Source organism: Vombatus ursinus, unplaced genomic scaffold (genome assembly GCF_900497805.2).
Source record: "Vombatus ursinus unplaced genomic scaffold, bare-nosed wombat genome assembly UNPS02014808.1, whole genome shotgun sequence".
In the NCBI taxonomy this organism is placed as follows: Eukaryota; Metazoa; Chordata; class Mammalia; order Diprotodontia; family Vombatidae; genus Vombatus; species Vombatus ursinus.
In genome coordinates, this window is record NW_020954586.1 from 1,205,280 (window position 1) to 1,231,779 (window position 26,500).

Here is a 26,500-nt window from a genome sequence, read left to right on the forward strand (position 1 = left end):
AAAAAAATAATAATATCGGCTCATTTTTATATGGTTGTACTTTAAGGTTGGCAAAGCACTATACAAATATTATCTCATTTGATCCTCACAACAGCCATGGGAGGTAGGTGCTATCATTATCTCAGTTTTCCATATGAGGAAACTGAGGCTGAGAGGGACTTAATTATTTACCCAGGGTCACATAGAATGTCTGAGGCAGGACCAAGTTGGAGGGGAGGGACCTCAGGAAGCACCTTCAATTCAATCCATAACTGAAAGAATCTGCCGTATACTTTATAAGTGTGTTCACTCAGTGTTTGCTTGAAGACTTCATTGAGGGGAAACTCACTACCTCCCAGAACACAATCATTGTTAGCAAGTATTCTGCAGCCTCTGTAACTTCAGCCCCATTCACGGTTTCTAGTTTTACCCCTCTGGGCCACACAGAACAAACCAAACCCTCTTTGAGGTCGATAGCCCTTGAAATACATGGCAGCTCTTACAGCCAAGCCTGTCTTCCCCCCAGGCTAAGCACCCCCTATAACATGCTCTGTATTCTCAGCCCCCTATGCAGTAAACTCTAGTGGCTCCCTGTGGCCTCCAGGAGCAAATACAGAATGCTCTGTTTGGCATTCAAAGCCCTGAATGGATTTTGGCCCTCTCCAGCAATCACTCCTATGACCTAATTTACTTTTCCCCCACTTGTCCTAAAAGCTAACTTTGGTCCAACACAAGCCTGCCACCTAGCGCTTGAATTCGGAACACCCAGATCAAATGGCCTCCTAGGGTGTCTATGTTGGGCTCTTGTTTGAGGTGACCTGACTTATGAAATCATAGGGGTTCGTAGATTTGGTTTGGACTTTGCCGCATCCGATGTAGCAGCACGACGTCATTTTCAGAAATGTGCCTTAGAGAGAGCCAAGTGACCTTTGGGCGTGTGCCCCAACTGCCCATGGCATCTTTGGGTTTTTTGAAACCCTGAGGCTGAGCGTCCCCTGGGAGCTCATGCTGTAATAAGGTGACTCACATTTACTGAGCACTTTATGCCTGATCGATAGGCTGGACGCTCCTGTACAGTGGGGTGTGGTTAGGAGGCACCAATGAGATTATGGAGCACAGATTCTGGGCTCTTTGGGAGGACTGGGGGGATGGGCAGAGATTCCTTTAACTCACAATCCTTGTTGAACTGCCCTCATCACCAAGTCTGGGCCCCCTTGAAAAAGTGGGGATGTTAGATGTTAGATGTCCATGTTGGAGAAACTCTTTTCTTACTCCTAAAGGAAAAAGAAAAACTCTTTCCATGTTTGGATATTAAAATGGAGAGAAATCATCATCCTTATGATTAAGATTATGAGAATCAGGACATTTGTCACATACTGTACACGTGTTGGCGCGTGCCCAGCCCAGCTCTGGGAGACAAGGCCCAACCTTTCCCCAGGAGTTTATTAGACAGACTGGGGACATGAATCTCAAAATGTAGCTGTCCTTATCAGGAGGAGCTTAACATTCTTTTGGAAGAAGCAGCATGTGGAAATATACAGAAAGTGAATGTGAGGTCATTTGGAGAAAGAGGCACTGATAGCTGGGAGCTGGGGTGGAGTGGGAGCTAGCCTGGGAGAAACTGGAAATGTGGCTGTCAGCATGTATGAGGAGAGGGTCCTAATGGGTCAGGTGCCCTTTTGCTCTGGAGGGACTGTCTGGGACCTGGAGCCTGGAGCCTGCCAGGAGTGGGGATGACTTTCCCAGTCTCTGGGGACGCTTGGTGGCCACAGCCACCACCCCCCATTACCCCGTCTTCCTTCTGCAGCTCCCATGAACCGTGGTCCAGCGGCTTGATCACCCCTACATCCCTTCTCTCTTTCCATCTCTGTCTGTGCCACTGCCCCAGCTTAGCTCCTTGTCAGGGAGGGAGGGGAGGAGGGTAATGCCTGCCAAGGCTAGCCCTCCTCCTCCGTAGCCTCCCCCTTCCTGCCCAGGGATGCCAGTCATTCCTTTGGACACTGTTTTCTCTGGCTCGGCCAGTATGTGACTGCAGGTCTCTGGTTGGCACAAGCAAGGATGGCCGAAGTTAAAATTCTATCGTTAAAAGGCTCCACCTCTGGTCCCCAGTGCTGAAACTCCTCCGGGGGCTCTTCATGGCAAAGTGACGGGCCAGAAACAGAGGCCAGTCAGGAAAAGGAAAAAGGTTTGCTGAAACACTGGGTAGCATTGAAGCTCCTGGAGGCCAGAGGTTGTTTCGTTCTCTCCATTTCTCCTGTGGCACCGGGCACAGCGCTGGGCACTGTCTATCCAAATGTACTGAGCCCCTCCTTGTTGTGTGGAGCGATCCTAGCTATTAGAAGCTAAAAGCACAGAGCAGACGTGCGTTTAAAGGTTTGATTGATCAGTTAGAAAGAACTTTGTCCAGAGTTGGGATTTTTTAAATACAGTTTAGATGTTAGGTTCAATTGAGTTTTAGCTTCTTTGATGAATAAAAATAACATCCTTTTGGTTTGAATATTCAGCAAGTGTTTGCCTTCGAAAATTAAATTCCTGGTGCACACCCCATGGAAATGGGCCTGGGCAGGCCTGGGTATGAGATGTGGGTCAGTGGAGAGGAGGGGACTGAGATGATGCAAAGGGGGATTCAGAAAGTTCACCTGGGCAGCAGGATGCAACAGGAGCTTGATGGATTCGTGAAACTCAGGGTAAAAGATTGATACGTCTGCCACAGAACCTCCTTGTCGGGATTGTTGTCATTCAGGCCTTCTGTCATCTCCTTCCTCCATACTTTTGCACTGGCTGTGCCCCGCATCATGAACACTGTACCCACTCACCCCACCACCTCTTATTTTCCTGACTTTCTTCAAGACTCAGTAAAAATCCTTCCTTCTGCAGGAGGCCTTTCATGGCTCCCCCCGGCCCTCACTGTCTTCTCCTCCCAGAGTCCTCTCGCCTTCCAAAGTACCTTCTATCTGCTCTGTATATACTGTGTATCTGCCTAGATATTTCCATGTTATGTCCCCCATTAGAACATAAGCGCCTGAGGGCTGTTTGTCCATCATTGTCTTATTGTCCCCAGTACTTGGCTGGCACACAGTAAGTGCTTAATAAACGTTTGTTGACTGACTCAACTGGACTTTCATTTGGTCTGCCAGGGAAGTCTCTCCACAGTTCCAAACCATCGATACCTCAGAGCAAGGGGTTTTCACTGCTTGCCTACATTCCTCATGAAAGAAAATGCTCATCAGTTACAGCTTAGTAAAAATGAAGATGTGACTTTTTCCCATGCGAGGACATGGACCCCCTGAAATCCTTCCACAGGTCCTTGGGCCCCAGGTTAGGACTCCCTGGCTTAGGATCTGAGCTGCCAGTGGCTCAAAACTGAAGGGACTTATCCAAGGGAAGGAAACACTATACATACATCATATAGTGGGAGGAGCCCAGAGCTCGGGGTTGGCGCCCCTGGCAGCTGAGACCAAAGGGGAAACCCGCTGGCACCATGTTCTAGGTGAATAAAATACTTGGGCAACGCTGAGCGGCTGCTGGGTCAAGACGGGAGTCATCTTACAAATACCCGCAGCACAATAATGCAGCACACAAAGGGTTAAGTTGGTATGTTTGTATGATAGAAAGATTTTTAAAAAACCAAACCTGGCAAACAGTTCAGATCAAGCCTCCAGTCTGAAAGCTCCAGGGGTTTCACTTTGTTACTCTGACTTGTCAGAAACAGGCAGTAATTCTGTATTTGGGACGATGGAGTTGCATGCTCCTGCTTGTCTCCCAATCGCACCAAGGCTTATGTTACTGGAATTTCTTAGTGGGTGCCGGCTCTGAAAACACAGCTGACCTTGGGGAGGGGTCACCTTCCAAATGACTTGCTTTGTTTCAAATGGAGTTTTTGAAATATCAGCTTCACCTGGGCTGGAGATGCCTGGAGAGAGAGACAGACAGACAGACAGACAGAGAGGTAGAGAGAGAGATTGTCAACTGTTTTTTGTTGGTCATGCTTTAGGACAACCATATTAAAGCCATCTGCCTCTCCTACAGTGGACATATGCTTAGTTAGCTCATTCCTGATAATAACTAGCATTCATATAATACTTTAAGGCTTATAGAACACTTTATATCCACCATCTCATTTGATGGGCAGCTAGGTGGTGCAGTGAATAGAATGCCAACCCTGGAGTTAGTAGGACCTGAGTTCAAATGTGGCCTCAAACACATAATTGGTGTGTGACCTTGGGCAAGTCACTTAACCCTCTTTGCCTCAGTTTCCTCACTTGTAAAATGAGCTGGAGAAGGAAATGGAGAACTGCTGTAGTATCTCTGCCAAGCAAACCCCAAAAGGGGTCACAGAGAGTCAGATACAACTGAAACAACTCAACAACAACCACCTCATTTGATCCTCACAATACTCGGGTGAAGTAGATACAGTTGTTCCTCATTTCACAGATGCTTGCTGTGTGCCTGGCACTATGATAAGTGCCAGGGATACAGATACAAGCAAGATGGTCCCTGCCCTCAAAGAGCTTACATTCTAATGGGAGCACACAAAGGGGAGAGGGGATGGTGGTGCTCTGGAGTGTCTCTCCTAAGAAGGGAGAGTTGAGGAACAAGTCAGCTGGTGATCAGATGATGGGGAAACAGATTCAGATTCAATAGCCCGCTCCCCTCATTGGTCATTCTGTAATTAAAATCTAATAAGAAACCTTCACATGTGAAATTAAAATTGTTCTCCATTCTGTCTTCTATAAACATAATTATGTGCCCGTATAGCTGGTCAAGCCTTAAAAATGAAATGAATTTCATTCACCTTGGTAAAATGTAAAGTTGCATTTATTAACATCGGTATATGTACAGCCCTGGCAAGCTGAAGGTCCTTCAAAACGCTTAATACACAACGTGGGTTTAATAGTCTTAATTAATGCTGACTAGCATCTCTAGAACACTGAGATTTGCAAAATGCTTTAATGTGATTCCTTACAACAGCTGTGAGGTAGGTACTATTAATAACTCCATTTTACAGAGGGGAAAACTGTGGCAGAGGTGATATGACACTCAGGGTCCACAGTTAGTTAGAGACAAAGTTTGAACTCAGGTCTGAGAAGCCTGACACTCCATCTTCTAGGGGTACACAGCTGCCTTGGGTGAAGGAAACCCAGCTGAAAACGTAGATGAACCAATTATTGCTTTAAAAGATTTAATATTTGCCTACTGAGTTCTTTTTTTTTCTCGACAGGTTGAAGAGAGGCCAGAAAAGGACTTTGCTGAGAAGGTGAGTATTTTTATCTTGTCATTTTTTTTTTAATTATGGCTTTCAGAATTCATGGATGAAATGGACGAGAAAAAAAGCATATTATTTGGTTTGCAGAAACAGGAGAAGAGGCAGCTGAGAATTAGATGGAGTTGCTGTGGGAAATCCTGAGCAAGCCCCCTGGGGCATCCCACTGCATGTTTCTTCCCGTGTTGGGCAAGAGAGTCAGAGAGTGTGGCAGGCCAACTCAGGCTCCACTGGTGAAACCTTGGGCCGTGAGCTGCCCTCTTGCTACTGGCCACCCACTGCTCAACTGCCAATTTACTGGCTTGGAAACCACTGTAAAGGGTTGGGCTGTGTTTATAATAATCCTCGTGGGTTTAGAAACTGTTTGATCCACTGGATAGGAGAAGACAATTTTCAGTTCTGAAAGTGGTCTCTTAAAATGTTTTAGGGATCTCGTAACATGCCCAGCTTATCGGCAGCCACGTTAGCCTCTCTGGGCGGAACCTCCTCTCGGAGGGGAAGCGGGGACACTTCCATCTCTGTGGACACCGAGGCCTCCATGAGGGAAATCAAGGTAAGGCATCATTGAGTGGTTCCTGACTTGAAACTGCCCTTTAGAAAAACCAGCCACTGAGAAGGAGAGCCTTTTTTCACCCTCTGCCTCCTGTCGTGTTGTCTAGACCCAAATCCAGAATCAGAAAAAGACTCTGAGTAGGAAGCCCAGCAACTTCTAGTTACAAAGGAGACCTCAGAACAAAGTCCGTGCCAAAGTCATTGTCAATATTAATGAAGACTTTAGTCATAACAAGACGCAGGCAGATCAATCACCAGGCTGAGCAGAGAGCTGAATTGCCTCATTATTTCCACTCAGCAGCTCCTGTGGCTAAGTGCTGTGCTGGGCACTGCAGATACAAAGATGACAGTAAGTCCCTGCCTTCAGGGAGCTTACGGTCCATCAACAAGACTTTAAGTGCCTGCTGTGTGCCACCTTTTCTAGACACTGGAGATACAGAAACCAAAGAGTTCTTGGTCTCAAGGAGATCTTCAAGCTTTTATGAAACCCCTACTGGATGCCAAATGCAGGGGACACAAAAAAAACCCACAGTCCTCACTTTCCAGGAGGTTATTCAACCAGTCAGCCAGCATTTAACATAATGGTGGAGGGATGGATGGAGGAGGTAGGAATGGGGAGGGGGTGGGAGCAAGAGGTAATAATATAACTGCTCCTGTTTGTAGGGCCACCTCCCACAGCGCATATGGGGCATTCAGCTGTAGTTTGTTAAGCGATCATTAAGAAACATCCAAGTACAGGCTAGATCAGAGGGGTGGAATTCTTCTGTCTTGAAAGAATGTTATTTTAAGATTACTTGAGGAAAATAACTTTGCCTTCATTCCTATGGTATTTGTTCCCGTGAGGCGCCATTTCCTAAGGGTCAGAGCTGGAGGAGCCCTAAGCAATCACCTCGTCCAGTTCTGTCATTTTGTAAAATAGGAAATAGGCCCAGAGGTAAAATGGCCTGCCCAAAGTCACGTGAGTCATAATAGCAGAATGGAGATTTGAATCCAGACCCTTGACCCCAGATCCATCATTGCCTTTGTGCCAAGCAATTCCAAAATCCAAAAAACAGCATCACAGAGGGTATGCCCTCACTTCCATGCTCATACTATCATTTTTATTATCTACGTAAGTTTTGCCCTTTGGGAAACTAGCGGCTGAAACTCCTCCCTGGGCAGGACGCGCCTGGACCCGGAATCCTGTCAGCCCAGAGTTTTGTTTGTGACCCTTGTCAGTCTGTTCCTGTGATGTCCTTTCCTGTTCTTGCCATTTTCCTCAGGAGATCAATGAGTTAAAGGACCAGATTCAGGACGTAGAAGGCAAATACATGCAGGGCCTGAAAGAAATGAAGGTAGCCATTGGCTGCATGGCAGCCGTGTGTGATGGATGATATTAACCCAGTCTAACTTTGTCAGAATTAAAACTGAATCTATGTGCTCTTCACCAAAACCACGTTGGGAATTTTTCTTAAAAACTTCATTTAGAGAGGTGAATATGCCACCCCATTAGATTTCCCATTAACCAGTCATCTTCCTAAACAGAGCGCGAATATCATGTCATATCAAAATGATTTGATAGAAACGGTCACTAACGTGTGCTCGCTGGTGCATGCATGGAGGATATGGTCTTGTTTTTCTGCATGTTTGGTGGACCCTGCATTTCCATTTCATTTACATACAGATGACACATCTAGCTTTTGTTACTCACACGATGACCTAGGACTCTGGTGGACAGTGGGTGTTAGGGTTCCAGCGGGCTCGAGGGGATCCAGCGGGGGCTTTCTACACCCGAACCCAGCAGGATCGAGGGTTCTCAGCAGACTCCTAAGAGGGGGGGCATTTTAGGCAGAGCTAAATGTTTTCAACGGGCCTAAGCTGAGACTCTCCTCACCTCTTTGGTTCATATTGGCCTCACAAACCTCACAAAAGGTTCCTCCTGGTGTTTTAATCAGGTTTAATTCACCAGCATGTTTGGCTGATTGGTGATAGTTCAGAAATGTAAAGCTGTCCCCTTATGGGAGCAGCCCTCAGAATCTGTGTTCCACTGAATTTGTCTGAGGGCATTTCAACATCTGCCTGTAAAAGCAGATGTTGCATTTACAAGTGAGAATGCTGCTGAGGTCTCACATGATCAGCACTGTTCTTTCTCTGGTCTCATACATTCCCTGTTTGTGGCTTGACCTGAGGAAAAGACGAAGCACATGCTTTTCAGTAACCATTTGGAAATCACGGGGAAGTGAGTTTAGCCAAGAGGAGTCAGTGAATAGATTTTCTAGGGTCAGAGCCTTTGAAGTAGACCCAGCAGATGAGTGTCTCAGCCCCATGAGCTTGGATGTGCAGAGTTTACGAGGTCATCTGGAAAGGTGTATTAGATATGTAGATATAGAGATATATCTATGGATAGATATTAGGTATAGATTAGATGCACAGAGTTTATGAGGTCATCTGGAAAGCTGTATTAGATATAGCTATATTAGATACGTAGATATAGAGATATATCTATAGATAGATGTTAGATATAGATTAGATGTGCAGCATTTATGAGGTCATCTGGAAAGCCATATTAGATATAGATTATGGCATCATTCTATTTTGGTTCAGCTTTTTTTTTTCACTGAACACGCTTGGGACATCTGTGACCTAGCCACAGCTTGTATGTAATTGGATCACAGGGTGAGACATGGAAGGGATCTGAGTCCCGTCCTATCATTTTGCAGGTGAGAGAAATGAGCCACGGAGTATCTGAGGCAGAATTTGAACCTAGGTCTTCCTGGGTTTCCTATCCACAGTGCCCCCTCTGCCTCTCAAGTCTCTTTCCTTCTCTAACCCTTCCCTCAGGACAGAACACTGGAGCAGGAAGCCGCACTCAGCAAGGCAGGGGAAGGAGGTAGAGTTAACTGAGTAAAAGACATGGCCGACCCAGCACTTGCTTGAGTGGCCCTCCGGACCCCACCTCAAATATGACCTGAGGATAGCAGCCTCAGAGATTGGATGCCGAGCAGTAAGACCTATCGATCTCTTTAAGGGCCACATTCTTAAGCCAGGAGTTAGCCTGCTCAGGGGTCATTCTAGACCCCGGGCTCCCCCTCTTCTCCAATTTCCACCTTGGGAGTTAAATGGTACCAAATCTGTGCTGGCAGGTTCACTCCCTTTTTTGTGCCAGCCACGCTCGGAATATCCCTGTGAGGGGAAGGGAGGGGAGGTGGTAAGTCATCAGAATTCTCTTCCATTAAATTAAATTAAGGGCCCACTCCAGGCCAGGTCCAGTGCTAGGGATGAGATGATGCTCACAGTGAGCATTCCTTTACGAGGAGCTGTAGAATTGGCGAAATGTCTTACCTACATCATCTCATTTGGTCCCTACAGTGTGAGCTAGGTGCTATTATTACCCCCATGTTACAGATGTGTTAACTGAGGCTTAGAAAGAGGAAGTCACTTATCCAAAGTCACACAGCCAATAATTATCAGAGCCAGGATTTAAACCCGGTTCGTTGTTCCTGGCTGTGCTTTTAGCACACTCTGTAGTCCAACACACACCCCTCCTACAGGCAGATGAAAAGGAGCCCCTTGCCTGCCCTCAAGTGCAGTCTTTTAGAGATCCCATGATTCCTTGCACATCTTCCCGCTATCCAGCTGAGCCATCTTCTCATCTGAAGGACCTTCTCAGCCCTCGCCAAGAGTACTAAGAGCACACGTGGGCGGGCCCTGAATGTTCCCTGTAAATGATGGTGGTTCACAAGCCAGACATTGTAGTGTTGTATCCAAAACCAGATAGTTGTTTACAAAAGCTGCTGCTGACACAGGGCTTGGAGTGTGGCTGGACGCGAGGTTCTTCCTATGCCTGTCATTTTAGTGAAAACATTTCACAGATTGCCAGATGTCGTAGTTCCTGCCGAGCAGGTACCTCGGGATCTTGGATCATAGATTTAGAGCTAAAAGAGACCAGAGAGGCCTTTTCATTGTCCCAGCCCCTTCATCTGACAAATAAGGGAAACCAAGGCCCAGAGAGGTTGATGACTTTCCCCAAGGTCCCACAGGTAGGTAAGAGGTGGCATAGTTGGAGCCATGTTCTCTGACCCTCCAAGGCTCTTATCTAGACCTTTCTTATTCCTGTCTTGAAAACTTGGTGAGGAATTTGGTGTAATTCCAACAGTGGGCATCTTTGGGTGCTAAATCAGCAGGACCCTGCAGGAGCTCTGGTACCATTAGAAGCCTGTGAGGCATCAGAGATTGCATATGGCAGAATCCCTTTGTTTTCCAAGCTGGCATAGCCACCAGGGGACTGGGAGCCCTTTCCATTTTGTAGATGTCCGCCATCTTGAGGAATGCGTGATCCACACACTGGGTTATTAACAACTAAATCACTTGAGTAGGATATTGGTAGCATATTGGTCGTAGTATAACACATTGAAAAGCAGGAAACTACAAACTTTGAATTACTATTTGTGGTGGATTCCCTTCAAGAAATGGGGTCTGGATTTGAGACCTGATTAAGATGCTGCCATTTAAAGATCTTTTTCCTCCCTGGGCATGTTTAATTCTTTGTTGAACAGTAGATTACAGGTCCTGTGTCATTACATTTTTAATTTAATTTAATTTTTTTTCACTTAACAGATTAAAGATCTAACAAGCTATTCCTCTCCTCCTCTTACCCCCAAAGATTAACTTCCCAAGAACTATCCAACTAATAGCCGTCTTTTAGTTTAATCTCTCACTTTGGTTTCCTAATTATGGCATGTTTCCCCAGGACTCCCTAGCTGAAGTCGAGGAGAAATACAAGAAGGCCATGGTTTCTAATGCCCAGTTAGACAATGAAAAGATGAACTTCATGTACCAGGTGGATACCCTAAAGGATGCATTGTTGGAACTGGAAGAGCAATTGGCTGAATCTCGAAGACAGTATGAAGAAAAAAACAAAGTAAGTAAGGCGCCATCTTCTACAGTTGGATGTTGGACCCCAGTGGACTCTTGGAAAAAGAGAAAAGGGGAGGAGGAGAATGGGATCAGCTTGGATTGAGTTTTAGAGCCCAGGGCTAAATCATGGTGATTTGTTCTAAAAACCAAACCCTGGCCCTGCCCCTTTCCCCTCCCCGAAACCCAACCCAACTGAGCAGAGATTTCTGGGAAACATTTTCATTTCATAAACCCAAATCAGATTTTTCCACGAGAAAATTACAGAATCTTTTTGTAATCATAACATTATTTTTCAATGGCAAATAGGACACTTTCTTATGGCATTTCCTTCCCTTTCTTTTTATCACATTGTTACAAAACAATGTTCTTATATCTTAGAATACAAACTTTAATGGGAAGGGATCACTTAGGAGCAAACTTTTAAAACTTAGACCCTTCACTCATTGAAGGGTGGAGGAGAAGGGTACCCAGTGCTGGATATGGCACAGAGGTCTCAGAGGCATGCAGCCGGCTGAGAGATGAGACATGTCAGATAGGAGCTCCCCTTAAGTAGGGGTTCGGGGTTCGTGGTCCTGCCCTCCAATGAGAGGGACAGAGGGGAGTGATGGGGGGAGGCGGGTCCCAGGGCTGATGAGATTTTACAGAATGATGAGATGCTTCAGTTTTTGTAAAGCCCTTTTGTCACAATAACTCCATGAAGGAATCATTCAGCCAACACCTTTTAGGCACCTACTGTGTGCCAGGCCTTGGGGCTACTAAGAACAAAGCAGTAAGGACCACAGCCCGAACAATCCCAGCTTCGGGAGGTTCACCTTCCTCTCTGCTTGTGTTTGTCCTTTACAGGAATTCGAAAGGCAGAAACATGCCCACAGCGTACTACAATTTCAATTTGCTGAAGCAAAAGAGGCCTTAAAGCAAAGAGAGGAGATGCTCGCGGTAAGTGGCTCAGTGCGTGCCCCTTTTTGCTCGGGTGCCAGCTCAGCCCAGAAGGGCCAAGGACAGCAGCAACAGCAAAGGTTTGGGGAGAATCGAAGAGTGTGGACTCATTCCAAACCCCCACCCCACAGGCTTCCCTGAAAGAGACTCCCGGGTTTGGGGTTTGGTTTTTAAGTAAGTTCTTATTGATATTTGTGATAATCATTTATTATTGATCATTTTCTTTTTGATTAATTTTGGTTTTACGTTGCTCAAATTCCCCCCTTTATCAAGGTGCCAGTTTTTTTAACAGGTCAATGTTCACAAATTTCTTAATGGTTACAATGAAGGAATTAGTCTGCAGACCAAGCAGCTGGTGCTTGCTCCTGGGGAGTAGGAAGATGGGAAGAGAGAGGGATGGGGTCGTGCCTGCCTACCTGGCCCAGAGTGAACCCAGAGCAGCCACTTTACAAAGTCTTGTTGAATTGAACAGGCTTATCCTGGCTACTAGGGCACAAGGTCTCCCTATCTCATCCAGGTTGGAAGTACAGTGGTCACTCAAGGCCCGATACCGCTGCTTCTCCGTTTCTGACACGGGCTTCCTCAGGCAACCTAGTGGCCCACCATTCCCATGGGCTCACCTTCTGATGGCACATTTGGTGCAGGCCCCTGATTGGCTCAGCCCATTGCAGCTCAGAACTCACTTGGTCAAGAAATCTGCCGGGCTCAGCCTCCCTAGTGGTTGGAATGCAATAGAGAAATCAGATTAGAGTGGAGGGCCCCTTTCCCTGGCTAGTGGCAAGGACCCGCTGCTAACCCGACGCCTTGACATCTGGAAGGACTTTCTCTCTCCTTCTCCCCTCTGTCCCCTGGGGCAGGATCCCCTGCCGGGGTCCTTGGTCTTTTCTTCGCCTGTTTAACCCATGATCTGCTTTCTGTCTTCTCTGCTCCTGTCCCTCAGGAAATCCGGCAACTGCAGCAGAAACAAGAGAGTTATATCAGGGAGATTTCTGATCTTCAGGAAACAATAGAATGGAAAGACAAAAAGATAGGGGTAGGAACCTCTCAGATCTTTGGGAATGTATGTGAACAAACCGCCTGCTTAACCAACATGCAGAGCAAAATAGGCTTTCTGTCAAAGGCAGCGTGTGTAGGCCCACACATTGAGTCCGTGTTACTCCATGGTTAGGGCTCTGTGCATGAATGACCTTCCCAGAATTAACCTTTAATTCAAAATGTAAAGGGACTTCAGGCAAGCATTGAAGGCAAAGATTGCTTGACTTGGTGTGGTGGAAAAAGCCTGGGATTTGGAGTCAGTGGACCTGGCCTTAAATCTGCTTCCCTCATTGGGCCTCAGTTTCCTTTTCTGCAAAATGAAGGAGCGAGGCTAGCTGGCCTCTAAGGTCCCTTCCAGCTTTATGTCTAAGTTCCCAAGGTCTGTAAAACACTGCGCTGGGACCGCCATGTCACTGGATTACCAACACCCATGTGGTTGTCATTTAAGAGAACACAAAACTTCTAGACAGCTGCTGTCTAGAGTGGGGTGAGCTCTGTCCCCAAGGGGCATGGGGGCTGCCTCAAGTGGGGGGGATCTCACCATCCCTGGAAGCATCCAAGCCTGGCCATTTGTTGGGGGTATAGTTCAGAAGCCATTTTTTCAGGCATGGGTTGGATTAGCCGGCTTCCAAGGAACCTTCCAGCACTGAAATTCTGAGATTCTCTTCTCCACAACATTTCCTTTGCTTCTGCATCATACCAGCTGATAATAACAGCAGAAGTAATAATAGCTAACATTTATAGCTATTAATTTATAGCTTTGACTTTAAATAAGTTTTGTAGTTATTCCATTAATAACACTTTAAGATTTGTAACACATTTTGCCTGTTGTCACAGTTGACCAAATTAGATCTTAACATAAGGAAAAGAGACATGGGGACAAAGTCCTACAGACCACCATCTTCCCCTCCAAAAGCTCATGCTTGGGAGGAAGGCGATGCTGCCTGGGGGCTACGGGAGGATCTTCAAGGTTTAGCCATTAGCACGGTTGATCCACCCAGGGACTCCAGTTGGTAGACGCTGCCTGTATAACTATACCCATTTTACAGATGAGTACCCAGGAGCAGAGAGATGGAGGGATTTGTCCAGGGTCACACCCCTGACCCTGGAGTCCAGTGTTCTTTCCCCTTGCTGCCAGACAAGTCTGGGTGAATGTGGTAACCTGCCGTGTAACTCTTAATAAACCTTCACAGGCAGCTGAGCGTTGGGCCATTATTTAATAAATGTGCACATGTGACCAGCCTTCACTTACACATTCAGTAACTCACTCAAGGAGTTGTGCTTTGGATTCTTCGGCGTGATGGAGACAGAGCTGGGCTCAGAGCCAGCACAAGTCCTGGGCTCCTGTCTTACCTTTGACACAGACTAGTAGTGTGACCTGGGATAAGTCACCTCACCACTCAGTGCCCCCCAACAACCCACTACGATGGGAGGGCGCTAAGCAGGGGCCAGACTGCATTGTAGAGGGAGTTCCCTCACCTCGAGCTCCCAAAAGCGAAGATATAACAAGTAGAATCCAAAACCAAACCAAACCAATGATAACAACAATAATAATAACATACAGATACAGACCTATAGGGCATATGAAAACTAGAGACAGGCTGCCCCAAAGGTTCTGGTGCAGGTAAGCTTTAATGTCATCAAACTCAACTAAGACTTTTGGGACATAGATAGAGTGATCAATCATGGAGAAATGGGTAAATAGATAGTGAGAGGGTGGATAATACCTGTTTGTACCTATACATAGGTAGATAGATGATAGATCGATAGATAAAAAGAGAGAAAGATGGATGATAGGTAAACAGAGATCATGGGTGGAGAAGTAGAGATAGTACATACTGTCTTGTGCATATATACATGTATGTATACATAGGTAATGTTTGTGTGCATTTGTATATATATGTACATAGGTAACTGGATAGATAATAAGTCAACAAATAGGTAGAGAGATAAAGATAAATGATAGGTCGCTAGAGAGATGATGGATAGATAGGTGGAGAAAGAGAAATAATGTGTCTGTGCACATAGAGAGATAGACATCGTATGTGATGCTCAAGAGAGACTTCCCAAGTTAGCATCAAGCCTAAATACGTGAATCTTCCAGAAAACTAACTCCCAAATGCATCCTCCTTCCAAGGATCATGTTTTTAAACACATGAAATGTGTACGATTACAAAAAAGCCAAATATATTGAAATCTAGCTATCAAAACATCTTTCTTTTTTTTAAAGTTCCCGCATCCCAGGTGGAGAGACCCCACCAATAGCTGTCCTTCTCTGTCAATGGCCATGTAACTAGGTCTGTGAATTCCATCATCTCTCATCCCCAGGCTATGGAGAAAGCCATAGCATTTCAGTAAGCTGGCCAATGTTAGGGGTAGGGAACTTCTGGGTGAGGAAACTCCCTCTACCAATGCAGATTGTCACCTTCCCTGCAACATTGATCATAGTCCTAGAGAACAGCCTAGAGCACTAAGGTTAAGTGACCTGCTCAAGGTCACACAGCCAGCATGTGTCAGAGACTGGATTTGAACTCAGGACTTCTTGACTTTGAAGCCAGGTCACTATCCACTACCCCAGTCTGCCCCTAGTCCAAGGTAAAAATGATAGAGAGATGCATCCTCTGTTCCCCATGTCCCCGAGGAGGATCACCCCAGCTCCAAAAATGTAGGCATCTACACCTTCTCCAGTACTTCCCCACCTCTGCCTTACCTAGATTGTTTAACTGGATCTGTTTCTCACCTGTCCTGTCTAGTACGTCAATGCTTAAGACTTTCTTGGTCTCTGATCCCACTTCTCCTCTCCCTAATGTTTCTGAAATCCTCTCTGCTTGTCTCTACTTTCCTCTTGTGTGTCTGCCTCCTCTCTGGTGCCCGCCACCGCCTCAGGCTTTAGAGAGGCAGAAGGAATACTTTGATTCCCTCCGGAGTGAACGAGATGAGCTTCGAGCCGAAGCAATCCTGCTGAAGGAGGAGCTGAAGGTACGGAGCCCAGACCAGCAGCCGAGGGCCTGCCTCTCCCTGGGGAGGGACGCCACCCAGGGGCTCTCGAAGCTCTCATGCTTTGGGGCAAGCCGATTCTTGAGGTCAGCTAAGACCGATAAACCCATGGTGGCCTCTCTTTGTTGGAGTGGAGCCTCCCATACGTAGAGATTTGTAAACTGCTGATCATAAACTTCCAAAGGTTTTGTAGGATGGTTGTCTATGTAATAAAGGGCTGGGGTTTGTTCGTCCCTCCCAACTCTGAGTAAATGAGCCAGAACCAGCTATGGCACAGTGGGCAGCATACTGGGCCTGGCATTAGGAATACCCGAGTTCAAATCTGGCCCTAGATATTTACTAGCTGTGTGACCCTGGGCAAGTCACTTAACCTCTGTCTGCCTCAGTTTCCTCAGCTATAAAATGAGGAATCATAACAGCACCTACCTACCTCTGAGAATCAAATGAGATAATAATTGTAAAGTGCTTAGCACAGTTCCTGGCACATAGTAGGTGCTGTTGTAGTCCAGTCATTTCAGTCCTGCAGACTCTCCATGACCCCATTTGGAGCTTCTTGGCAAAGATACTGGAGTGGTTTGCCATTCCCTTCTCTAGTTCATTTGACAGATGAGGAAACTGAGGCAAACAGGGTGAAGTGACTTGCCCAGGGTCACATAGTTGCTAATAAGTGTCTGAGGCTAGATTTGAATTCAGGAAGTTGAGGCTTCCTGACCCCAGGCCCAGCACTCTGTGCACTCTGGTGCCACTAGCTGCCTGTAGTAGATGCTAGAAAGATGCTTATTCCCTTCTCCTTTCTTTGCTCTTATAAACTTGCTGAGAGGGCAGTCACCGTCCTCTCACCCAGGCTAGCTTCTCATGCTGTTCTTCGTGACTCAGTTTGTCCCTGAACCTTTCTCCTTAGCCCACATTCAAGGCCTCTGATGATTTGGCACCATGCTGTCTTCCTAGATTTACCCTCTCTTGCCTCTCTCAGGCTTCTCCCTTCCAAGTACCTAAACTGTACAGCTCACTCTCCTGAAATGCCCTGAAATTTCCAGCCTACATGCCTTTGCTCACACTGTGCCCTGCACCTAGAATTGCACTCCCACTTCTTTCTCCTGTTGAATTCCAACCTGTCTTTTGGAACTTAATATGTATACATTGGCCATCAATCGTTTTTATCATCAGTGTTATTGAAATATGGAGGATTGCCTATTTAAACAAATTTAGAGCCGAGAATCCAGATTTATGGAATGGACTAACGTGCCTGGTTGTTTCACATAAGCTGACACCTCCAATTTAAGGAACTTTCAGTATGGTGTTGGGTTAGCATGCCCAACTGTGCTAAAACCAATCATATAAAATGAATGATCCCATGAATAAATCAGTCATTATCAACCTATGACTAAGTGACACCTACTGACCAAGCATGGTATTACAACCCAGATCAAATAGTCCTTGTAAATCCTCGAGCCAACAGAGGCATTGGGGGCTCGGTTATTGGCGCTTTGCCTGTCCAGCTGAGGCGTTTCCACAGCACAAGCAAAGCACCTGTGATGGAGATAAAGGGATGGGTGCATGAAAATGGTGGCAAGATCCTGGCATTGGAAAACTACAGCCATTCTGAAAATGACTGGGAGCCCTTCCACAGCAGGCAAAGTCCCACTCACCTAGGGCCTCGCTTATGTAGGGACATGCCACCATCTTAAATTCTTTGTTTTAGGAGTCAAGGACTGGGCTGGTTTGTGTGGGTTTTTAAATACAACTACATCCCAATTAGCGTGAATACTAAATCCCCTGAATTGGTCATATGTATTCAAATTTGAACATTTCAGACTTGAAAGTATATAAAGTATGGCCATTGGTCCCAGCCCAATGGAAACATGCAGTAAAAATTCAAATAATATGACCGTTTCAGGTAATTTGTTATTCCCACTTAATGAGGCCTTTTCAGTAATAGATGGTAATGGAAAGTAAATTCACTTTATATCAGTTTTCTTGGTAGCAAGATTTACCAAAATATAATTAATTCCATATGTGGAGGGATACCTTATAGTCAGCAATACCTCACGGGCACGATTAGACCTGGCTTGAAGGAGTAAAGTCAGATGGAATGCATCTAATTGGCAGATACATGTAAAGGGACCACATCCTAGAGCACTTTGCGAATGCTACTAGAATTTTTTTTTTCATTTCAAGGTGTTTTACCATAACCAACCCCTTTGTGTGAGCAGTCTGTTTAGGGAGCACCATCTGCAGATTTTTCTAGAATAGACTGATTAATATTACTTAGTGAATATTACAGTGATCCTGTCCTGTTCACAGAAACATGGAATAATCCTGAATTCTGAAATCACCACCAATGGAGAGCCTCTGGATAATCTAAGTCATGTGAGCCACTTGGGATCTCCCAAAGTGTCACAACAGGAAACAAATGTCATAAAGTCATCTAGCGATGGGACACTTGGTAAGAACTTGCTGCCTCCTGGGCCCTTTCCTCTTTCTGGTCCTCATTTCTTCACCTTCTGTGCTTGATTGGAATTGAAGCCATCCATTATCACTTGGTCAGTTCACTAATCACACCGCATGCCACCATGTTCTGTCATTTCCTATGCATTCTGCTGCTAAGTGGTTCTGATTACCTGCATATGTTGTCGTGCGAATTTTTCCACTAGCAATCATGGATGGCCTCAGTGTACATTTTCCTCGTTCCTCAACCCAGTTGACTCAAGCCAGTCAAATAAGGCTGGGAAGCAAGGGACCAAAATTCCCAGACAAAAGTACAGTTGGATATAGGCATCTCTAACATCTAAGTTTTCTTTGACTAACTTATCTCTAGTTCATAGAGGAATAAGGAATGTCTGATGATTATAGAAGCAGTGGACAAGGTCATTTACCAGATTTTCTCATCTAAAATGCTAGTTAGAGTAGAATGCATTGTGAGAGTCTGAGATATTGCTTAATCAGTCAGGTCCAGTAAAGAATACTTGACCATTCAAAAAATACATATGTAGGTGATCCCAAAGGTCCTGGCTAGCAATGACATTTTGTGACTGTGACTCTGGGTTTCCATAACCTTCATGGAGCCAGCACACTAACTATACTATTCAGACGTGGCAGTTGGACACCTGCATGCAGCGTTCTTCCTTCTTTGTCAGAATTGACATTATTACACCCAGGATGCTTTGCCTTCTGAAAGGAGTGTGGGAGAGGGAATCTAGGAGGCCATGAGAGCTTAGCACAGTTTATTCACTCTGAGGCAATTGGGTGACTCATGTTCTCCATTGGTCACAAACTGATCTCAGTTGTCTCTCCTGAACGTATATGCCCCTTTTAGAGTATGTGCTAAATTGTGAATTGGCCTTCAGAAGGTAGCAGGTGCTGGAATCTGCAACCTGGATGAGTCCTCACCAGACACTAGTTATTGACATTTTTATGGAGGCTGAATAATCATGTTATGGCAAACCATTTTGAGGCAGCCAGCTGGCACAGCAAGGAGGTATCTAACTCATGGAAACAGGGACCACTGAACCATAAAAAAGATAACTATGGGCTGCCTATTGATTTCATTTTCAAATGTAATATTACCTATATTTTACTGTATTTTTATTTATTTTGTTAAATATTCCCCAATTATATCTTAATCTGGTTCTGGTCACATGTGGGAATGTTGCAGGCCATTATTTGACGTCTCTGGCATAGCGGATAAAGCACTGAACTTGGAGTAAGACCCAAGTTCAGATCCTGCTTAAGACACATAACTGTGTGCCCCAGGGCAAGTCACCTAACTCCTCTGTGCCTCAGTTTCCTCATCTGTAAAAATGAGGGGGCTGTACTCCATGATCTATAAGGTCCATTCCATCTCTAAATCTGTTTTCCTATCATTTTAATTTTCCACTTGGTAGCTTTCACTTCCTTTCTGTTTCAATTCTGGAAGTGTGAAAGCCCAAAGACAAAAGAATGTAGATTCTAAGCGTGTGTCCAAGTGGAAGGAAAATAATCGGGAGTTTCTGTTTTTTTGGAGAAGATAGAAATTATTGAAGGGAGCTAAGAAGCTGGCTTCCCACCTCCCTTGAAGGCAAATGACCATTCAGGGGAGAAATGGGCCAGCTGCTGTCTGGTCCAAAAGTGCATTTTATGAATCTCTAACCACAGGTAGCTTGCTGACTTGTGAGCAAAACCTGCAGCCTCGGTGATCAGAGGAGCGCTTGATTCTCGGATTTAAGCATCCTTGTGTGTTTAAGAATTTGGTTCGTTTATCTTTTCAAAGCCTCCAGGAATGAAAGCCACACCGTTCCTCCTAAGGCAGGAGTGTGGGGCTTGGAGGCCTTGGACTGTTTCCTGACAAGTCCCCTTTACTGTAATGAACCGGCAGAGTACCTTCCCCTTTCCTTAGATAATAAAGCCAAATATCTGAGAACAGAAGTTAAGGAAAGAAAAACAAAACGTGATCGAAGACAGAATAATCTCTATGTACTTTGATAGGATGGTTGACGAACGCCGGTTTAACCAGGATAGATTTTTAGGGGTGAATTTCTTCCAGGAAATTGAAGGATTTTAGGGGGGAACTTCAGAGACCTTCTTAGAATCTGTATGCTAGGCAATGCCCTCGGCCCCCAACGAAATCGAAGAGTTTTCATTAGGCATAGCGTCTAGAAATAAGCGGGGCAGAGTCAATGTCCAAACTTGACCATCAAGTCCATTCCTGAATGTGATAGTTGGGGAGGACGTCGGGCTGCCTGCTCCAAAGCTTGTTTTAATTGTGAAAACCCGAACTTGGCTTTCCAAAGCCAACTGCCGCGGAATCCCTGTTGTCTTTCAGCTGGTGGCGGGCTTCCCTGTCCGAATGGTTTACTAATTCAGTCGCTGCTTTGCCTCACAGAATTGGCAAAAGCTGATGATCTCTTATTAACTGGGATTCCTCGATGATTCTTTCTCCTTGGGGACGGGGGTTGGGTGAGAGTTAACCTGTGTTTTTGCTTTTGAATCGCTAGTAAGTGGTTGCCGCATCTCGTGGTCCCTTCAATTTTTTCAATGGTCTTTTAGGAAGAGCGAGTGAAGTGAAGGTGGCCAGTGAGAATGTGGACAAAGTGGGGGAAAGTGCGGCCTTGCAGAATCCTGAGTGTGAGCAGCCCCAGGCGGATTCTGCAGAGGCAGGTGCGGAGACAAAGGCCTTACCTCCTGATGGGAATGCAGAGGCAGAAAACCCCTCACAAGACCATGCCCTGGTGCCAGAAGCATTAGCCAGCGATCCAGCCCATGTGCCAGAAACGCATTCTGTCCCTGGAAATACCAACGAGCAGGCTGAACCCAGTGAGGGCGGAGACAGCCTGGGGGCTAGCATGGAACCCGATCACCTCAGCGATTTAAAGAGTAGCAATATTGATCAGAATCAGGAACCTGCAGGGAGCCCTCATTTTCTAGGTGATGTGATTAGCCAGGACAGGTGCAGTTCCTTAGCTGCTCAAAATGAAAAGAAAGAATCAGTAGAAAAGCAGAAAGAGGATAGTGGGGAATTAGCTCAGGAAACTGATCTTGTGGAGACACCAGATACCGAAAGAATAGGCGCAGTGATTGAGGAACTAAGTGAGAATCATTCAGAAAGCTTGCTTGAAGGGATGGAAGCCAAAGACAGGATGCAGGTAGACATGGAAGTGGATAGCAGAAGGGCTAAAGATGGAGATGAAAAAGGTGCAAGTCTCATGAAAGGGGAACAAAGTAAGGAGAAAGAACATGAGTTCCTAAAGGAGGAGCAAATCCAGACAGTCCCATCTTCAAAAGTCAAGGGCAGTCAGCCAGAAAAAATGGGCCAGAAGGTCACGACTGGTGAAAATGAATGCTTAGATCAGAATGTGCCCGCAGCAGAGAGAGATGGCCAGAAAGGGGAGATAGGTGACTCCTCTTCCAAAAAGTCCAAGAACAAGAAGAAGAAAAACAGGAAGAAAAAGTCACCCCCTGTAGACTCTTCCAAAGATGTTAAGAAAGAGTTGGTCTTCCAAAACACAGAGGAGGAGGAGGAGGAGGAGGAGGAAGTGAAGTTGGAAGCCAAGAATCAAGCCCAAGACGCCCTTGGCAAGGTGGTCCAAGAGGAGAAGCCAGAAACGAGGACTGATCTCGACAAATATGTGGATTGTCCAGAGGAAGCCAAAGCTGAATTGGATGACAACCCAAATCAAGAAGTTGATAAAGCGGAGATTCCTGAAGGAGACGTAGTTGATGACGGCAAAGTATCTGAGCTCGACAGTGATGCAGCCCATCCATCGGGAGCGGGTGGAAAGGGAGAGGTCAGTCCTTCCGAGGTTGCTGAGGCTGGAAGCATAGAAGAAGAGTCCATCCCCACCAAGAAAGCAATGGAGCAAAGCCAGATGTCCAAACCGGAAAATACGGGAGCAGCGAGCAGTGACCCCGAAAATGAAGATGCGTCGTCACCCCCTAATGATAGCTCTCCCACCGAGAGTATGGAGGAAAACTTCGAGCAGTCGGATGAGCAACTAGAGACAGCTGAGGAAGCGTTAGAAAGCAGTAGCCCAGACGGCGATGAGCACGAAGACCCAGTGGGCAGCCTCAAGGCAGAGTGCAAAGAGGACGCCCAGGGTAGCGCCAGTAAGGACAGAGATAAAAATAAAGAAGAATGCACCATGTCATGAGTCAAGGCAGAAGGCTCACAGCCGCTGATGTAGTGTAGACAGCTAGAAGGGAGAAAGGCACTTTGCAGAATCAGTCTTAATATAGGAATACTTAGGGGTTTTCTCTCCTGGCGACAACTCCAGAGTCTAGGTTGGTCTGTATGCACTGTGTGGCAATCAGTGACTGAATCACTCACTACTCTCAATCGCAAAGGTCTCTATAGGCGCGTATGTAGTCTCTTGTCAGCTTCAGCCAATCATTGCGTTTGCCATCTAGATTTTTAAAGAGGGGGCATGGCTCTATTACTATGAGCTCAGGTTGAGCACCAAATAACTACTATTAAGGTTCATTGCTTTAGTTTCCAGTTCAAAGTCAAGGCAGCCTCAGTGCCTTTCATTTCTGCTCTAAGCCTGTAGACACATGTGGCTGTGACTGGCCATTCATGACACCATTTTATTGTCAAGACCAAGTAGCCCTTTACCTGTAACTGATTGATCCTCACTTGGGTTTGTCTCTGATTCCAATGCCTTCTATTTATCATTCCTAGTATATTTATTTTAATGGGCACATTGTGACAGATACCACAGATGATTTCAAGGCAGTAAGCTGCTGAATAATATTTAGGTTACTATGTGATAAGATTTATGCCTTATAGAAATGAAAGTTCATTTAGACAATGAAGTTTTGATGCCTTCAACACCTGGAGGAGTCTTGAAGTCAGATTACACCTTGACCTGCTGATCTAGGCACTTCACCCTACATCAAGCCTTGGGGGCCATATTACCAATCATTCCTTGATATATAGATATATTTTTGTTTGTTTGTTTGGGGGGGGGATTATTTCATTTTATGTGCACATTGCCTATCTGATATATTTTATATATAACGCTATTGAGATAGATGGGTTTTTTCCTTTAAAAAAAAAGATATTTGTTTAAATTCATTTCCTAGTACTTTTAATTTCTAGCAAGAGCACACTTTTGAAATGATAGCTTACCTTGAAAATACCCTTTATCCTTTTGGCTAATCCTCCTTGAGTGTCTAACCTTCATTAACAAGTGCTATACCAAAAGTTATAACCATCACTGTGCAGATTCCTAATTCCTAATGGGCAAGAGAAGGTGTAGGCAGTTGAATCATTTTTCACTGTCACCTGCACCATCAACCCAGTTTGGCTGGTACGTTCTGAATTTGGTCTGCACACAGGCCCCTGTGTGTTTGCTGCATAATGGAATGTTCTTTTCAAATGTGGTTGAATATTGAAATCAAAGTGTTCTCATACATGAATGTCATTGCCATATATCTGGACATGTTATGTGATTTTTATAGCTGTTACAAAATCGTTGAATACAACCAGACCAAAGTTTTATCAACATTTGAGGTGTATATGATAAATGTTGTATATAATTGAAATAAAGGCATTTTATCATTTTAAAAGGCTGTGATGCACAATCTTTGTAACATGCATAATCCCTCTAGGACTAACTCATATTTGCTTCTGTGCTTCCGCTGTCTCCTCCCGCATTCACTTATTATCTTCATTAAAAATAGACACGTTTGGAAGCTGATTTCTTCCAGCCCCTTCCTGTTTTGTGGATGCGCTATGACAAGGAAGGTGTTGGGCTATTCAAGCGGTTTGGAGTTTTTAGTCTCTATTTCAAATGGTCTAATGTACATGAAAGTATTTTGTAAACTGTAAACATTATACAAATGTGTGTTATTTACTTCATAGCTTCTAGGGGAGGATTTTGAGGAAATTGTGAGAGGGAGGAGGAATCTGTGTCTCTTCCTGGTGTCAAAATGGGAGAAACAATGGATTGGCGTAAACAGACTCATGGGACTGTGAAAGGATCCTGAAGGGCCGTGAGTGGACATGCCTCACTTTTGGAGAGATGGCTGCATTTGGGCCATTCCTAGAAAGTAATCCCACTTGTCTTTTAAGGGAACCCTTCCCCCCCTTTTTAAAAATTTTATTGATGCGCTTTGTTTTCACGTTACAAACATTTACAGATTGTCGCTGCACCATGACAGGCTTCTTGTGATGAGGCAAAACTAACATTACAGTGACCTCATCTGAAAGTGTATGCAATATTCCACATCTGTAGCACCTTCCCATCTCTCTATTTTTTAATGATTTCATTAATTTATAGAAATTATTTTCTCTTCCTCCCACTGACCCCCATCCCATTGAAAGAAAAACAATCCCTCATTGGATATATACAGTAATACATACATGTCTCATTCTGCACCCCAAATCTGTCACCTCTCTGTCAGGAAATGGATAGTATGTTTTATCATCATCGTTCTGGAATCATTGACCTATCAATGGATATGGCCATTCTAGATGGCAGTTTGGAATTATGCATAAAAAATTACTTAAACAGTGTGCCCTTTGGCTCAACTGCTGGCCTATATCCAAAAGAGATAAATAAGTAGCTAAAGGATTTACATGTATAAAAATATTTTTATGGATGTCAAAAAAACCAAATTGGAAGCCAAAGACATGCCCATCAGATGGGGAATGACTTTACAAATTGTAGTGTATGAATGTGATAGAATCTTATTGTGCCCTGAGAAATGAGGAAATAGATGATTCCAAAGAGACATGGAAAGACTTAGATGAACTGATACAGAGTGAGAGGAACAGAACCAGCAAAACAATTATTACTCTAACATCAATATTAACAGTTTGGAAGACTTGTAAACTGATGGACAATGAGAAGGGCAGAACTGGGAAAACAATTTATACATGAACAATAACTCTGTGAAAACAAACCATTTTAAAAGTGCAGTTGATCAATGTAATGACTCTCCATGAGTCCAGAGGACAGATGATGAAACATCCTACCTACCTCCTGACAGAGAGGTGGGAGATTTAAGGGGATTTCCAAGAATGCCATTCATTCATTCATTCATTCATTCATTCATTCATTCATTCACTCATTCATTCACTCACTCATTCATCTAATGTGCATATATGAAATGCATACCATCTTCAAGGCCTTTTGCTAAATTAAGAAGGAGGATGGTTTCTGTTCTCCAAAGCTCTGTTGAGGGATAGAGAGGCAGAAATGAAGAGTAGCTTGATATGGAGGGACTGGTCATATGAAATGAATCTTGAAAGATGAGTCAACTTTCAACAGAATGTGAGGAGGACAGCAGTCCAGTCGTGGGGAAAAGTAGAAGCAGAGAGTGTTAGGAAGGCCCAATACAGCTTTGGGGAAAGGTCAGTCATCCATCGGGCCAGGACACAGGGTGTGTGAAGGGGGATATAGCATGAGATAAGACTGGAAATAAAGGAAGGAGTCCAATTATGGAGAACTCAGGTACCAAGCTGGGCGTTTAGACCTGATTAGGGGGCAGCGGAGACATCTCCATGGCATCTGAGAATCATGATGCATGAACAGAGTCTTAGGCTAGGAAGATTAATCCAGCCAGAGCAATTAGAGAAGACTAGAAAGAGGAGATTACCAACGGGGCTGTTCCCATAGTCCAGGCAACAAAGAAGGACCTTAAACCAGGACCATCCATGGTAATGGAAATGGAAATGAGGGGCCACATGCTAGCGAGGCAGTGGGAAAAATCAAAGGAACAGGGTACATGACTGCAACCCCAACGCGAAGGTGAGAGAAAAGGAGTGAAAGGCGGCATCAATAAATCGTCGCATCTCCAAATGGGAAGGGCCCTTAGACACCATCAGCCAGATAATTAACTCAATCAAGTGAGATTCTATTTGTAAAGCACTTAGCACAGCACCTGGCATACAGCAGGTGTTTAATAAATGTTTATTCCCTTCCCCTCTCCCATCTACTCCAACTTAGACCTTACGAAAAATCCCCCTCTGTCACGTGCCTCTCAACAAGTAAACGAATTCCAGCACAGACAATTGACTGAATGATGGTGTGGTGAACAGAAATAGGGGAATCAGGAAGGAGAGCCCTCGGAGGAGGAGGTCACTTTTGAGCAGGTGGTGGCAGCAGGCAGGCAGGGAGCATCGGGAGCACAAAGCTCAGGAGCAGAGAGATTCAGAAGCTGTCCACATCAAAATGATTTGTGATAGGCCTTAGGCAAGAGTTCTTGGGCGTGTGTGTAATTTATTTATATTCAGAAAACTGTATGGGACCAAGGCCACAGGTAGGCTTTTTTTTTAATGGAAAAAGGTCACCCCTTCTCGGAGACAAGTAGTCTAAAGAGTTATCAGAAATTTCTTTTTTTTCTTTTGGCTAGGCATTGGGG

General features: G+C 45.0%; 1 protein-coding gene across 5 annotated transcripts in view; it reads left to right on the plus strand.

Annotated features, from left to right (window-relative positions):
• Positions 1–26,500, plus strand: part of LRRFIP1 (LRR binding FLII interacting protein 1) — a 111,514-nt gene that overhangs the window by 73,891 nt on the left and 11,123 nt on the right. For 3 of the 5 annotated variants that reach the window (XM_027875340.1, XM_027875342.1, XM_027875343.1), the window contains 6 exons: positions 5,201–5,236; positions 5,670–5,795; positions 10,524–10,694; positions 11,534–11,626; positions 17,963–18,104; positions 20,684–23,704. In XM_027875340.1, coding sequence (XP_027731141.1) covers positions 5,201–5,236; positions 5,670–5,795; positions 10,524–10,694; positions 11,534–11,626; positions 17,963–18,104; positions 20,684–22,284 — 2,169 coding nt within the window. In that variant the 3' untranslated portion in view covers positions 22,285–23,704. Of the gene's footprint in view, positions 1–5,200; positions 5,237–5,669; positions 5,796–10,523; positions 10,695–11,533; positions 11,627–17,962; positions 18,105–20,683; positions 23,705–26,500 lie in introns of those variants that run through there. The other 2 variants (XM_027875344.1, XM_027875345.1) reach the window with 1 other exon arrangement.